The 16,230-nt window shown below is 40.7% G+C and overlaps 1 protein-coding gene across 2 annotated transcripts; it reads left to right on the top strand.

Annotated features, from left to right (window-relative positions):
• Window positions 1–3,507: 3,507 nt before the first annotated feature.
• optn (optineurin) lies at window positions 3,508–13,423 on the top strand. 2 transcript variants are annotated; one of them, XM_023299770.3, is made up of 13 exons: window positions 3,508–3,650; window positions 5,325–5,449; window positions 5,736–5,944; window positions 7,240–7,383; window positions 7,538–7,722; window positions 7,987–8,089; window positions 8,236–8,351; window positions 8,989–9,138; window positions 9,846–9,930; window positions 10,055–10,213; window positions 10,409–10,551; window positions 11,285–11,367; window positions 12,464–13,423. In XM_023299770.3, the coding sequence occupies exons 2-13, from the start codon at window positions 5,329–5,331 to the stop codon at window positions 12,574–12,576; spliced, it is 1,611 nt and encodes a 536-aa protein (XP_023155538.2). In that variant the 5' UTR covers window positions 3,508–3,650; window positions 5,325–5,328; the 3' UTR covers window positions 12,577–13,423. The 2 variants fall into 2 exon arrangements, with proteins under 2 accessions (XP_023155538.2, XP_054862843.1); XM_055006868.1 differs by having other exon boundaries at window positions 7,240–7,434.
• The last annotated feature ends 2,807 nt before the right edge of the window (window positions 13,424–16,230 follow it).

Genomic DNA, 16,230 nt, shown 5'->3' with positions numbered 1-16,230 from the left:
ATAGTTTTATTTTTTGAATAAAAGCACAACATAACAGAACTGCATTTAGACAAATCTAGTTATTATTTCAAACACTGTTTAAACAAAAACATCTTTTTATAATAGTCCTGTGAACTGTGTCAGCTTTGGATTAAATTATTGTCTTACTTCCTATTTAAAATCAGTTTCTCCAATTCAACAAGTGAAAGTATTCAAGGAGATTACAGAAGGAAAAATTACTAAAGTGGGGGCACATGTGCTTCTGGGGGTTCCTCCAGGAAGTTCCATGAGTGTTTGAGAGGATTCAGAGGTTCTGAGAGGAGTTTCTCGGATCGAGAGATCTAAAGAGTCTCCATGGTGAAGTGTCTGTGTAGGCTTCAGGGTACCTGGGATTGGTTATGGGGGTCCTGAGGGATTTCATGGGTCTTTTATGTTATTCAAGCTCTGTCCTGGTGGCTCAAGGGGCATTGTGCTCTACAGACCTCTCAGGGGGACTCGAGTAGGGACTGTTGGAGTGGTGCTTTCAGTCCCTGATGGGATGTCAGTGACCAGCAGGTATTTCACAGAAGCATGGCGAAGGATCCAAAGTAAATTCATCAATTCATTGTGAGCTATTAATTAATTCACTATTTTGATAATCAATTAACCACCTAGAGTCAAAATTCTGCTTCTTAAACGTCAATATTTTCTTGTTTCTTTCCCCTCTATATCAGTAATCGGAATGTTTCTAGACATTTATGACTTTGGGAAACACCAATCAACATTTATTTTTTAAAAAAAAACATTTTCTGACCAAACAACTTATCAGTCAATTGAGAGGAAATCATTGGTTGAAACCTTAACCAACAGGACCTTTGACGGATGGAGAAGCACTCCCCTGGGAGACATTAAGGGGACTGGACAGGGGCCCTGCAGTTTCTGAAGTGGGTTTAAAGCCTCGAGGGGCCACCAGTGTCTGGGTTGGATTCAGGGGGATTATGAAAATGTACCAGGACTCACAACTGTGTAATATTTCATCACTACCTCAGTGTTTGACCACAGGAGATCATAACAGATATGGATGATGTTGTTCAGTAAATGTCTTGTATGTAGTTCTGTACTAAATCTAAACAGCCATCTTTTGTGATTCTACATGTGATTCTTTCAACCTAACTGAAAAAATAGACTGAATGGATCCATCAGTTGAACATTTTAAAGTGAGGTCACTTCTTGAACAGCACTGCCATCTAGTGGACACTGCTCTGAACAGCATTCTATATGATTTTATGTCACAAATGACAACAATTGCTTTAATCTGTAACACCCGCCTTTATAATTGCTATGGAAATGAAACAGCTAGAACAAGTGGGGATCCTGCATGACATTATAGTCTAACATAGTGGTGTTAAATGTGTCTTTATGCAACAATATGCACAGAGATCCCCTCAGAGTAATTCAATCGCGGTGTTCTTTCCGTCTTCTCCTTCAGACAGTGCTGCTTGGGGGATCTCCAGTGTTTCGTAGTGCAAGGTGACTCCTGCAGGGAGTTCCCGCCGTCAGCTGACCTGTAGCCCCGCCCCCTGCTGTCAGCGCCTCACTGCTGTATAAAAGATGCGGATGGATCCGTCCGCACCGCGGCGCTGTCCGCTCCTCTGCTGTCTGCATTCAGATCTGCTCTCTGCTCAGAGACGTCACGTCAAGGAAATGAAAACCTCAGTGAAATTCACACTGGTCTCTGCTGCGTCAAGTTACAGATAATCAGCCCGGTCTAGACTGAAAGACAGGCAAATGGGCCTTCAAAATAAAAGCCAGACATTTTCTGATGGATGGACAGTTGGAAGTTTAAACATCAGACATGCAAAACCAGTGAATTATTACAGTACTGTTTGGCTTAGGATAATACAAAAATGATTTCACTAACTCCTTAGTACACAGTTGTATATTGCCTAACGTGATGATATATAGGAGACACATCATGGCGGCGATTGAATTTATATCATGGCACCTCTAGTTTTCTGTTTGTTTGTTTTTTGTATGTCTGTATGTGATAAATGTGTCTACCAAACTTGGTACACATTGATAACACCTGATATAAGGGACTCCTAGTTGAAGTTTTGTAGGGGCCGCTGTCATTAAGTCATTTTGCCACATCCATGCCAGAGAACTGTTACTTCTGAAGACCACTTCAATGAGTTTTCAATTACCTTTAGCTCATTAGATATCTGATTCAGACTCTGGTGCTTTATTATTATTTTAAAGATCCCTTATGGTGCAGTGCTGGGAGGACTGCATCATAGGTCCCATGTGGTGAAACTCCACTGTTATTGTGTTTTGTGGTGCTATAAACTTAAAGATGTCAAATAAAAGCTTTGAAAATAGTTATTCAACCCCCTAGACAACCACTGAGTTTTACAAGCCAGTAAGAAATCGACCCAGGTTTCATCTAACGCCTAACTATCTAGTAGTTGCCCAGCTTGAACTATGACTGACAGCCCTGCAGAGAGAGTTTTATTCCTGAAGGAGGCAGGAACAACAGCAGCTCACTGGTTTTCAAAGTAAACCAGGAGTTATACATCTATCCATTTTTTATGCACTGCTTAATCCTCGTTAGGGTTATGAAAATTCAATGCGTGAGCAGAGGCCCGATGCATCGCAAAACTTTCGTCAAACATCTAAACAACCTGTCGTTGAACTAAAATGAGGACAGATTCAGCAACTGCATGACTTATTTCCCCCTTCAAATGCTTTCAGAAATACTTTTAGTTGAACTGTTTTTGTAATAAAAGAGAAAGCTTAGGACTGAGCCACCATGTTGGTCCAACACATCTACTGGAGTGATGTGACCATGTAGTGGCCTGCAAGTGACCCACCCACCAAGCAGGTGATATTCGGATGCGATGCGTTTCCATGTGAGATAAACAGATCCTGTGGACATGTACCATTAGGGCAAAGGCAAGGGACTATCACAGGACTACATATAGAGACAAACAATCACACTCACATTCACACCTATGGATAATTTAGAATCACCAGTTAACCTCAGCATGTTTTTGGACTGTGGGAGGAAGCTGGAGAACACGGAAAAAACCCACACATGCTCAGGGAGAACATGCATACTCCATGCAGAAAGATCCCACGCCGGGACAGAAGCCAGGGATCTTCTAGCTACTAATCACAAAGCCACTGTGCAGCCTCAGGAGTTATACAGTCATGGTGAAATAAGCTTCTTTGCAGTATTTTAAGCTAGAAAAAAACTGAAAGACACACTGTGGGGACATCAGTGACTTTAATTAATTTGCTAGCAAGTGGCACAATTATGGACCTTTAAGATGTACTCAGGAGTCTATTATAACTTGGGCCTATTGGTGATTTTAAAGACCAATAATAAAATTAATTATTATCAGTAAAGGATATTTTAAGAAGGGTATCGCCTGTAAATCAGCTGTTTTTCCACTTTTCACCATAGACTGTATACAGTCTATGCTTTTAAACATGTTCCTGAAGCTAGTACGCTATTTTGAAAGCGCTGAATGGACTACTTCCGTTTCCTCCTGGTAGTTTCTGTTCAGTGACATAAACCAGCAGCAGCAGAAGAAGAAGGTTGATCGACACATTTTTCAGTGTGTCCGAGTGTTGCTGTGCGTTTTCTGAGCCAGCAGTCAGACTGTGGTCGGTTCTCCGGTTGGCAGCAGGTGAGTTAAAACCTTTAAACTGGTTTAACGGCTGACGTGACGCAGTTCTGTTGAGGTTCAACCGCCGCCGCCTTTCTCTAAGTTACTGCTAAGTTTTCAGTGTTTACTCCGAGTCAAACACCGGACAGGCCCACCGGAGGAAAGTGAAAGTAACACAATACGAACAGAAACCAAAGACAAACGTTTCTTTTACAGTTTTACACGGAGATGTTATCACATTAGCTAGCATTACTCGGTGATTTTAAAGTAGCATTTATCCCCTCGGTGGTGACTGTAGCTTTGCTAAGTGAGATGCAGATTAACCTCGATATTTATTAACACAAGCCTCTGAATGTGTTGGTGAATTGTGTATTTGGGGCAGTAAGTCGTTATGTAAAGGCAGGGGGAGACACAGCTCTGGTTTATTGAAATGCAATTGAGTTATCTCGTGACCTGCTGCTGTTTTCTGCTGCTGCATGATGAAGCAATGAGTCACTCTCTGATGTCAGCATGGGGAGTTTCTCACTGATCTGAGCAGGAAAGGAGATGCCATCTAAAGTTAAAATTCATGTTGTGATTATTCCCACACAGCGGGCAAACATTTCTAGATGTTCTGTACACACATATATATCCTTGACACCTAACTAACCAATAGCATTCCAGTTCAAACTGTCTGACAGCTCTGCAGAGAGAGTTTTCATCCTGAAGGGGGCAGGAACAACAGCAGTTCATTGGTTTTCAGAACAAAACGACTCATTTAGACTAAAACCAGGAGTTATAAAGTCATCTTGGAATGAACCATCTTTGCTGTATTTTGAGCTGACAAACAAACTGTGGGGACTTGTGAGACTTTAAATAATATGTTGAAAAAGGGCACAATATGGGACCTTTAATTAAAAGTACCAATACCACCCAATAAAATACTCAACTACCAGCAAAATTACTGTATTCGGAACCATACTGAAGTGCAACTATGTAAGGATGTTTAGTAAAATTTGCTTTACATATGATGGTTAAAGTATTCATGCAGTGAAATGGTCCCTGTCAGTGTTTTAGTATGATAATTGATGTTGCATTTTACTGCAATACATGTTTAACACTAAGCTAATTTCAACTACTTCATATACTGTTGTGTAGTTTACTCTGCAGCAATGCATCATATTCTATAAGCTCACTGTATCTTTACAGCATTGCTATCTTTTGACAATCTCTTCAAGAATCAACTTTTCATTAAAATCTTAAAATCTGCTGGTTTTCACATTTGGGACGATGCGTTTTCCAGATAATCCAATAGGGTTATTAAGCAGTTAATTTGTTTAAGAGAAAGGAGAATTTTGACACTTCTTAAAGGAACACTTTATCTTTTAGTTTATCACAAACTGTCTGCACTTTCTCAAATATCTGGAAATATCAATTTTTCATTGGACAAAAATGGCGTGAAAAGTGACTAAAGCTGTCAGACAAATGTAGTGGAGGACAAAGTACATTTTTTCCTCATGTAGTGAATAGAATTATTTCCACTCCCTCAAAGGAGGTCTAAATATGACACAGATGGAGGCTTTTTAACTCTAAATGTAGTCCAAATCCTAAAACGTATGTTGAATTGTTTAACACAAGACTTCAAAAGAACTTCTGTACTTAGAAAGACAAACCAAATTGGTGGCATCCTCTTAAAGCTCGTCTCTTTCCTCTCAGCATCATGGCGTCTGGAGGCCCGATGATGAACGGCGACATCTCTCGCTCTCCTAATCAGTCCGGCACTCTGGAGGAAACCCTGCAGCAGATGAACATCCTCATTCAGGAGAACAGAGACCTGAAAGGTGAGCAGTTGTCTGCTGGATTGTCAGGGCTAAGAAGTATGTTGTCCCTGTAGGGGTTTCATTTGTTGGTGCTGCAGCTGTTCGGCCTGATCAGGTCCAGTCAGAGTGTCTCAGGTCAAAGGTTTGCGAATGTGGTGTACCTAAAGGAGTTGTAGTGTGTCAGAACAGCCACAGAGGGGCAGAAGGCCCCTAAAAATGAGATGGCAGTAGAAAGAAGTGTAATTCAGATGAGCTGGCTTGTTCAATGTGCATTTATTCAAATAGTCTTTCTGTTTCTCCGTGTCAGAGGCTCTGCGTCAGACCAACCTCACAATGAAGGAGCGCTTCGAGGGACTTTCTGTGTGGCGGGAGAAGCAGAAACAAGAGCGAGACTTCCTGGAGGGTCGGCTGGAGGAGGCTCGGGGCCGAATGGAGACGCTGAGCCTCCAAAACCAGGAGCTGAGCAAGAGGCTGGAGGAGTCAGAGAGGGCAGGAGGAGCCCCGGGAGGACGGCAGGTGGGGTGTCCTATGAGAATTAGCTTCCTTTTTTGTCCCTCAGTGTCACTCAGGAAGAGTAATAAGTTACTTTTTACTTATTCATTCTTTCAAAAGTAGTGATATGACTTTACTTCAAACTCTGTCCTCCTTCCTACAAAGCAAAGACACTGATACAGCTTTCGTTGTTAACTGTGGTAGAATCAAAGTCTACATTCTGTGAGAGCGGCCTTCAGGTTAGTTTCCATCACCGTGTATTACAGTATCTATTAAGGTGGCCAGCAAACGTCGCTCATTGTTTTCTGCTGGATATTTTCTCTGTAGTGTATTAAAGTGATTGTAAGCCAGCTGTGTTACATGTAACATCTCCTCTGCAGTTCTTCCCATCTTGTCCCTTAACATCCCTCCACCTCTGTGTCCTCTCTGAATCCAGTTCCTCTCATTTAGCTGGAGAGCATGTCTTCCTGCTCTCTGTTCCATTACACTATTTTCCATCTACCTCACGTATATAAGGTGTCAATAAATAAAACTATAGTTTGGTTCACTGAAATTTGTCACTGAAACTCAGTTTCAAATTGAATGTGCTCTTTTACACGTATCTCTCATACATTGTAGTTAAACACTCATTTCCTGATGTAACTTGTTGCTCTTGTTTAAATGTATGTGTGTTTTGTTTTGTGTAAGTACTAAGAAAGCAAAGAGTCATATTCTTTGTATGTGTTAACAAACTGGACCAATGAAGCTGATCACATATACTACCATTCAAAAGTTTGGAGTCACCCAGACAATTTCATGTTTTCCATGAAAACTCACACTTTTATTCATGTGTTAACATAATTGCACAAGGGTTTTCTAATCATCAATTAGCCTTTCAACACCATTAGCTAACACAATGTAGCATTAGAACACAGGAGTGATGGTTGCTGGAAATGTTCCTCTGTACCCCATGTAGATATTCCATTAACAATCAGCCGTTTCCAGCTAGAATAGTCATTTCTCACATTAACTAGACTGTATTTATTATTCATTTAATGTTGTCTTCATTGAAAAAACTGCTTTTCTTTCAAAAATAAGGACATTTCTAAGTGACCCCAAACTTTTGAACGGTAGTGTAAATACAGTGTTACTTGAGTTATTTACTGGAATATAATTGGTATCTTGGAAACACTGCTTAGTACTTAAAAACTGAGCAACATGTTACTGCTCAAGGCTGTTGTCCAGTAAGCTGTACTAGACTTAGTCTTCTGTCCATTATGCATTGTGAGTGCATTAACACTTCAGCTGCTTCTGTGTCTGTGATGTGATGTCTTCTCCAGAGTGCAGAGATGGATGCTCTGCGTGCCCAGCTCGCTCGCCTGCAGGCAGAGAAGAACGACCTGGTGGCCCTGAACTCTGAGCTGCAGCTAAAAGCTGAGCAGGACTCCCGAGAGGACTCATTTATTGAAATCATTAAAGTGTCGGTGAGGATATTTACGAACGGCGAGGGAAAAAAAGAAACGCAGCAGTATTCTGTGATTATTACGTGCCATATCAAAGTAAAATGGATTGGACTCTAAATAAAAACTCAGTGTATTCGCTGACATTTGGGATGTAACAGTGTGTTTTGTCTCTTAGGATGGGGGCATAGATGGTCTGAATGAAGCATGTGGTGCTGAACGCAGCAGACGTCCAGACCTGAGCATGACGTCGTCCCGGATGGACAGCGAGGAGGTGACGGTCAGCCAGCTGCTGCAGTCCCTGAGGAACGAGACGCAGAGAGGCGAGAGGCTGCAGGCAGAGCTGCAGGCGTGCGCTGCCAGGTAGAGGACAGCACTTACAGGAACAGTTAATCACTCAATGATCTGCTCTCACCAAGGCACGTGGAAATGACTTGCATTTAAGCCAGGCTGCCTGTTGTTCCCTGTGCTTTTTTTTCTGGAAAGTGAACAAAACTAGTGGTTTAAATGACCTGAATAGGAGGAAATTCAGCTGCTTTTACATTTTTGGTTTTGGTTATGTTCCTGTGTTTTCCTTTATTTTTTTTGTTTGCATTTTAATGTACCCTCTTTTGATTCATTCAACAGAATTAGAGAGCTGGAAGAAAGGAAGCTTAGTACAGAGGAATCAACCCAGACGGCTGAGCCAGAGACTACAGAGACCAAGGAGGATCCTAGGAAGGAGGACAAGGTATTTTTTTAGCTGAGTAACTGTAGTAGTATTAATTGTGCCAACAGCAGTGCTATTTACTGTTTTTGTAGTTGCTATGATTTACAGGAAACGAAGTTGAATAGTTTCCTTCCTTTTCTTTGTAATGTTTGTATAAAATATTTCAGGCAGCTTCCGAGGTGGAGAATCTGAAATCTCAGATGATGACGCTCTTCAAAGAGCTGCAGCAGGCCCAAAGCAAGCTGGATGAAGCTGAAGGCATGAAGAAGAACCTGCAGGACAGGTTAGGCTCACACCATCACAAACATACTGTGAAGTCGTAACATCCAAAGTTTAATTGAATCAAACGTTAGATGTTTTTAAGTCTGTGCACTCATGCCACAAGACTTGTTTATACAGGCCACCATCAGGCAGGCAAACAGTATTCTTGCTGATCCATCACATGTCCTGTTCACTATGTTCTGTTGAATTCAGGCAGGAGGTACAGAATCCCGCTGTGCAGCACAACCGTTTTAAAAACTCTTTTATCCCTCTCTCAATCTCATTAATGAGCAGTTAGGTGCAGCTACCAAAAGGAGGTTGTGTACATAGGGATGTATGTATGGGGGTATGTTTATATTTTTGTTTGTTTTTTTGTATTATTTTAACTTACTGTATCTTATTTATTATATGTCACGTATTCTATATGTTTTTAGTAGCATGTGTTCTGTTTTATGTGTGCAGTGCAGCTTGCTTTTGCCTCGTCTATGACAGATTTCTCCCACAGGAGACAATAAAGTAAACCTTGACCTTGAACTACTACTAATAAAAAAGCATAGGAAGATTTTGAATATTTGAAAAAACATACACCTTTTTTATCTGTTGTTCCTACATGTCATCATTTTGATTCATTCAGTTACTGTGCTGTGTTTCTTGTGTAGATGTCGGGAGGTGGAGCAGGATGTTGTGACTCTGAAGGCTCAGCTGGTGGAGAAACAGGCCGTTCAGTCGGAGAACGACCGGCTGAAGCTGCAGCTGGGCAGCATGCAGGCCCAGAGCCTGATGGAGCAGAGGAAGGCTGGCGAGGAGAGGTCAGATTACACACACAGAAACTTATTATGTGCTAATGTACTACTGCTTTTGCTCTCCAGGGTGCAGAAACATATTGTATGAAACTGTTTGACACTGGGAAAGCCCCACGTCCCAGCAGTGATTAGGCTACAATCCACCAATCAGGTTTAACATGATGACCACCTGTTGGTCTACTTTATGCTGCTAAAGCTCCTCTGATCCAGTGGGGCATGGATACAGGACCTCTGGGGATGTCCTGTGGCACCGGGATGGTGGCAGTGAATTCTGTGGGTTACAGGGTGGGACCTGCCTAGATCAGGCTTATCCTGGTACATCCCACAGATGCTCAATAACATTTGAATCTTGGGAGTGTGGAACCTGGGTGAACACCGTTGCTCTGTCGTGTTCCCCAGCCCACTCCTGAGCACTTTTTTTGGTGTGTCGGGTGCATTGTCCTGCTGAGGGTGGAAACTGGCATCAAGGACTGCTGTTGTCATAGGGGGTTGGGCAGTTTCTAGACCTACTATCTTTAGGTGGGTGGTTCATGTCAAACATCCACATGAATGTCAGGACTCAAGGTTTCCCAGCAGAACGTTGCATTATAACAAGATGATCGATGTTGTTCACTTCACCTGTCAGTGGTCATAATGTTGTGGCTGATCGGTGTATGTTTAGACATATACAGACATGGAGTCATGGGCAACATCCTTAATGTCTTCCCTAACAGGAACAACCTGGCACAGCTGAAGGACGCCTACACCAAGCTGTTTGAAGACTACACTGAGCTTAAGGATGAGAGGAAGAAGCGAGAGGTAGCTTTATGTTGTGTTATGTTGTATTTTTTGGTACAGATCACACTGGTATCCATAAAATCATAAAAAATGAGACCTGTGAGCCGGATGTATTTGACCTTTCCTCTCCTAACCGGTCCTGTAGGCTCAGTTGGTGGAGAAGGACGTGGTGGATGAGCTGCAGCAACGGCTGACCGCTGCTGAAGAAGCTCTGGCTGTTAAACAGAACAAGATTGATGACATGAAGCAGGAGATGTTCCAGAAGGAGAAGGAGCTGGAGACCATATCTGTCTTCCAGGCTCAGGTTAGTGGGTATAAATGTGTGAGCACTTTTATTTTTATTACAGTAAGTATTCCTGATTAGTCAGACATACTTTTAATTCCCATAGGACTTCCAGTTAGTACTTTTATTTTTGTTAAGGATCTGCATAGTTCCTCTCCTACTGACCTTGCATAACAACATGACTCCCCTCATCGTGCTTGGTTGTGCTCTCTGCAGGCCGAGGTCTACTCCTCAGACTTCTATGCAGAGCGAGCAGCGAGGGAGAAGCTCCACGAAGAGAAGGAGCGTCTGGCTGCTCAGCTGGAGTATATAAAGAAGCAGAACAGCCAGCTGCAGGAGGAGATGGACTCATTGGGCCGGTATGCAGTCAAACAGAGGACAGAGGTTGCTTTCTTTTCACTTCAGTTGGTCTGAACTGAAGAAGAAGCTGTTATATAGTTCATAGAAAATCAACTGAAGTCGTACGTACTTTTCAACAAATTGGCTGCAAGGAAAAAAATTCTACACATTACCTGTGTTTGGTTTGTTTTGCTTTCACACCACCTGCAAACAGTACCAGAGTTCACACCGAACTTTTTTAGCATTAGATAAGTAGTTTTGTCCACAGTGTACGTCAAATGATGGCTTTCACACCAGAACAAAAGAAGCAGAACAGAAAAAAAAGAAATTTCTGACTCCTAGTGGTCGTGACACAAAGACACTGTGGCACACAGCAATGATGGCCACCCAGAGCACACTGGAAAATACAGGGTGTCCCTAAAGTCTGGACACATGGGACATCTCATTAACTATGATTATTTTTTTTTGACTCCACAGATTAAATACGGCTTTGTTGAAAGAAGAAAGAGTTGAGCTGGTTCTTCTCAGTGGACGTGAAGGATGGACATATAGAAAGATAGCGGATGAATTTAATCTTTCAACAAAGCCATATTTAATCTATGGAGGCAAAAAATTATAGTTAATGAAATCTCCTATGTGTCCAGACTTTACCCTGTACATATTCTACTATATTCTAACTGTGACGTGGCACATTAGTACAATGTCCTCCTTGGCTTATCTGAAATGTTTTATCAGTCATTTGTTTCTTTGCAGACGCTCACTGAACGAGATGCAGAGGAGACACGTGCCACCAGCAGGAAATCCACACGGAGCAGGGGCAAGTCTGGTTGGAAGAGGTATAGTGTGTTTTTCTTGCCCTGAGTGTAGGCTCCACAGGCTGACCTTCTAGGTTCCCAGGCAGCGTACAAATCCCATGTTCTTTGCCTTATTGAAAGACTATCAGCTTAGATGGGAGGACTTTTTTGATCACTGGGTACATCAGAGAAGTAAGACATGGTATCACCTTACAAACTTGATGTAGTGAAAATTAAACATTTCTAGGTCTATAAGCTGCATCTTTAATAAATTGTCAGTGAATTATTGATACATCCAACAGATACAAACGTAGTTTGGCATTTATTTTGAATTGTATTTCTGACATTTAACTAATCTGAATGAAACCTCACTCCCTGTTTTGCAAATTTGTAATTTAGCTTCCACTATCTCCTTAAAACACTTTGTGTCTTTAGCAGCTTAATGCTGGGCAGGTCATGCACCAAGGATTAATCAGAACTTTGTTTCACTGAAGATATCTTAAAAAAAGGGCAGTGAATGTGAACCAAAACAGCACAGTTGCAGGCTGTGAAACCAAAACAATGACCTAAAAAACACTAAAATGCTCCATCGAGTTGAGGGCAGCTGTAGAGTGTGTGGGTTTCTCAATACTAGTGCCAACTTTTACATTACACTTAGTTATTTGACCCATTGTGTATTTATACACTACCATTCAAACGTTTAGGGACACCCAGGCAGTTCCCACACATTTATTCGTGTGCTAACATAACTGCACAAGGGTTTTCTAATCATCAGTGAGCCTTTCAACACCATTAGCTAACACAATGTAGCATTAGAACACAGGAGTGATGGTTGCTGGAAATGTTCCTCTGTACCTCTATGGAGATATTCCATTAAAAATCAGCCGTTTCCAGCTAGAATAGTCATTTACACATTAACAATGTCTACACTGGATTTATCATTCATTTAATGTTATTTTCATTGGGAAAAAAATGCTTTTCTTTCAAAAATAAGGACATTTCTGAGTGACCCCAAACTGGTGAACATTAGTGTAACTGTTGACAGGTGCAGCTTTAACCATAGGGCATAAAATAAGACACAGGACTGGTGGAACATGTTGTGTAAAACAGAGCTGTGATCAGTGTCTCTGTCTCTCAGGTACTGACTGGCAGCATCAGGGGAATATTCCTGAACACGCTTGTCCTAAATGTAATGAGATCCTACCCGACCTGGACTCCCTGCAGATCCACATCATGGACTGCATCAACTAGACCGCCATCATTACACCAATCACAACAACAGCAGCTGCATTAGCACCTTAATCTGAGTCTTCCTCTGCTTTGACCTGTACCTCTTCTATCTGATCCCTGTGACGTCACTCCACAGATCCCATGTAAGGTCCGTAATATTCATTCTAGGATGGGAACACTTCGCTTTTCAAGGCATTTAAGCAGATGGATTTCAAAAGTCTGGAGTCTGGAAATGCATGTGAAAAGAGTTTGTCTGTTCTAATTTGTTGTACATTTGAAAACTGTATTTGGAACAGATTCTAAAATATATCATAGGACACGTCCTCTTGTATGTTTTGGGTCCATGCCATCTGGCACAGTCTCTTTGATGCTGTAGTGACTGGAAACAAGCTAAGGATGAAATTCTTCAGGACAAAACAAGTCTGGAACAGCAACTGCACGAACCCTTGGGTAGGATTTCAGTTCGGTGCTGTCTGTCACTTGCACATTAATTAATCAACCAAAGTTAAGCCTTTCCCAGTTGCTTTTGTTTACTAAGTATTTGATTGCTGAAGGCTTTTTATATTTTTTGAAGGTTTCCTTTTCAAATGAAGATGAAAATTCCTTCTATATTTTTTCTCAGTAAGGATATTTAACTCTTGATTGGGGTTTTGGTGTTGGTGGGGAAAACAAGGAGCATGCACCATGTAGGCACTTTAATAAGAAGATCTATATTTTGTTTGAACTCTGCAATGATACCCAGTAGTTAGTACACAATATATTTAACTTGTTAATCAACCTGTTATTGTAGTGCAGGAGGCTCGTTGTGGAGTCTTTCTGATTCCATGTTGTAAATCTGTGAAAGTAAATAAAAGTCTTTTCAAATTTGTCTGATTTTAATCATAGTGTGATTCAACAGAACCTTGATGTATTACTAAAATATTTAACTGATATTTTATCTAATGACAATAAAATTAACCTGAACTAAACTTCAACAAAGTGATGCCTAAACATCTTGCACATTAAAGGGGAAGTTTGTTTATTTTTCAAGTGGGGTTGTATGATCAGTGTTTTACCTCCAGTAGATGATGGCTGGTATGAACCAGCTCAGCAGTTCAGAGGTTAAACAATGTTAACCTTGATGTGCAACATGGGTCAAAAGCGACCCAAATCCAATGGAAAATGGGTATGTCCTGACCCACACTCATCGTGTTACTTTGGTGCTTTCTGGCAGAACAGGTTGTCTGATGGCAACTTAAGCAACAAAATATTACTTAGTGGCGAAAATATGTTTTGCTGCTGACCTTGTGCAGAGAAATTCAAGTGCTTTTCCAAACTGGGTATGTGCTAGGGTTGCCACCTTTCAGAAATGAAAATAAAGGACACCCACCACGGCTCCTCGGGGCCACAGTTCAGTAAAGTCGGAAAGATATTCACAGATTCAGACTTCCAGCATCGATAATTCATTAGATATATGTTGTGAAAACATAAATGATGCCTCTTTTCCATCATTATAAGGTAGACAATGTGCTACAAGCCCAGTTTTATCAAAAGTAGCTGTCTTTCAAGTTGCAGGAATAACATTGGTGTCAACAGGAGCCAGCTGAAGGCCCAAATGTTGATACAGCGCAGTGCAAGACAAAATTTCCTTTAGCGTTTCCTTTAGCACCTATCGGCGCGGTACGGCTCGCCACTACTGTACTGGACTCGGCTCGTCTCGGTTTAGTTGTTTTTTCCATCACATTGAGTACCACCTCATCGTGGGTGGAGTCGTCATAGCACGGCGGACCGAAGGTCCTTTACCGTCATTTGTGTGCGACACAAATGCAACACAACAATAGACATGGAGGCGATGGTTCACCTGCTGCTCGGTCTGTGGCTTTCTGTCAGATTCAAGGTAATAGAAGAGTCGGAGAAAGCTGAGAGCGACGAGTCGAAACACTCAGGAGACACACAGGAGAGTTTGGGAGGCGATACAGCAGCATCAAGCTGAAGACAAGAGGATATGAACTATGATATGAGGGTAAGCTAATGCTAGTTCGCTAGCTATCGTATATTAGTCCTGTGAACGACCCTGTAATGGCTGCAGTTTATCGCTATTAGGTATTAAAATATGTAAGTTAGATAAAATTGTTAAGATATTCACAGATTCGGACTTCCGGCATCAATAACTCATGAGATATACGTTGTAATAACATAAACAATGCCTCTTTCCCATCGTTGTAAGCTAGACAATGTGCTACAAGCCCAGTTTTATCAAAAGTCGCTGTCTTTCAAGCTACAGAAATAACATTGATGTCTATGAGCAGCTGGCTGTGCAACGAGTGAACAGGGACCGTCTGCAAATAGCAAAACCGCTGCAACAGCGAAGAGACACTACACAAATATTCAATTACTTAACTTTTATACACTGTAGTGTCACCAAATTTACTGCAGCCATCAATTGTCTCATGCTGGTCATACTACAACTCTTGGTTTGACACTAAATACAAAATCTGAATTTTAATGAATTTTTCTTTTTTTCTTATTATTTTATTAGTCATAAAATTCAATAACTTCACTCTTATGTACTGTAGTGTCACCAAAATCAGTGGAGCCATCAGTTGTCTCCTGCTGGTCATGCTACAACTCTTGGTTTGGTAATAAATTAAAAATCTGAATTTTAAGGATTTTTTTCTTATTTTCTTATTATTTTATTAGTAATAAAATTCAGTAACTTCCCTCTTATGTACTGCAGAAAGATTAAACTCTGTCTAACTATCAGTTGGCTCCTGTTGATCATACTACAACTCTTGGTTTGATATTTAACTATTTTTCATGATTTTAAGGATTTTTTTTTATTAGTATTGAAATTGTTGTTATATATCTCAAATATTTTTTGTTGTAACAGATAAAGTGCTCATCCATTTTTTTTGGTAGATTGTGGAACATTAATAACCAAAAGTAAGTGAATTTTATTTTATTTGGGTTGTTTATTGCCATGTGAAGTTGTGCACACTATTTAGTGTGCATGCTTGTGTGTGAAGTTTAAGGATTATGAGTAAATTAGCTTTGATGGCTCTTCTCTTGATGTATGTGGTGCTATATTTTTAGATCCACAGTGCACCTGTTTGTCCAAATACATGATACTGAATAGTAATGGAACTTGGAATCCTCACCAAAGAGAGGATCAGATAACACCAATATACCAAACTAAACTGTTTAGACTGTTTCCTCAAGTACTGACGATTGGGAAGAAAGACAATAAGATGCCTTCTTACAAGGCTGCAGCGTTAACTGATTCATTTAAACCATAAGGTTAAACAGCTAATAATATTTTCCAAGTTAAGGACTGTACGGACAATACTTGGAAGAAAAAACCTGAAGGTATGATCAGTACGACCTTTTGATGGTTGGATGGAGTTAATTTTTTTTGCAGTGTTTAAGAGTAAAGTGATTGAATTTTATTTACTACAAATATTCCTTAAAATTCAGATTTTTTTTTTCATATCAAACCAAGGGTTGTAGTATGACAAGGAAGAGTTTCAGTGAATTTGATGACAGTACACTAGATAAGAGTGAAGTTATTGAATTGTATTACTCATAAAAATAATAATAAAATAACAAAATTCATTAAAATTATTTTAAAAAATGTTTTTATATCAAACCAAGAGTTGTAGTATGACCAGCAGAAGCCAACTGATGGCTCCAGTGATT

Source organism: Amphiprion ocellaris, chromosome 21, assembly GCF_022539595.1.
Source record: "Amphiprion ocellaris isolate individual 3 ecotype Okinawa chromosome 21, ASM2253959v1, whole genome shotgun sequence".
Lineage (NCBI taxonomy): Eukaryota > Metazoa > Chordata > Actinopteri > Pomacentridae > Amphiprion > Amphiprion ocellaris.
This window is presented reverse-complemented; position numbering and strand designations above follow the sequence as displayed.

Bases quoted from the DNA above. Each gene is read 5' to 3' on its own strand.
- optn (XM_055006868.1), top strand. From the start codon at position 5,329: ATGGCGTCTGGAGGCCCGATGATGAACGGCGACATCTCTCGCTCTCCT. The intron at 9,931-10,054 runs GTAGCTTTATGT...CCGGTCCTGTAG, and splicing joins ATGAGAGGAAGAAGCGAGAG to GCTCAGTTGGTGGAGAAGGA. The intron at 10,214-10,408 runs GTTAGTGGGTAT...TGCTCTCTGCAG, and splicing joins TATCTGTCTTCCAGGCTCAG to GCCGAGGTCTACTCCTCAGA.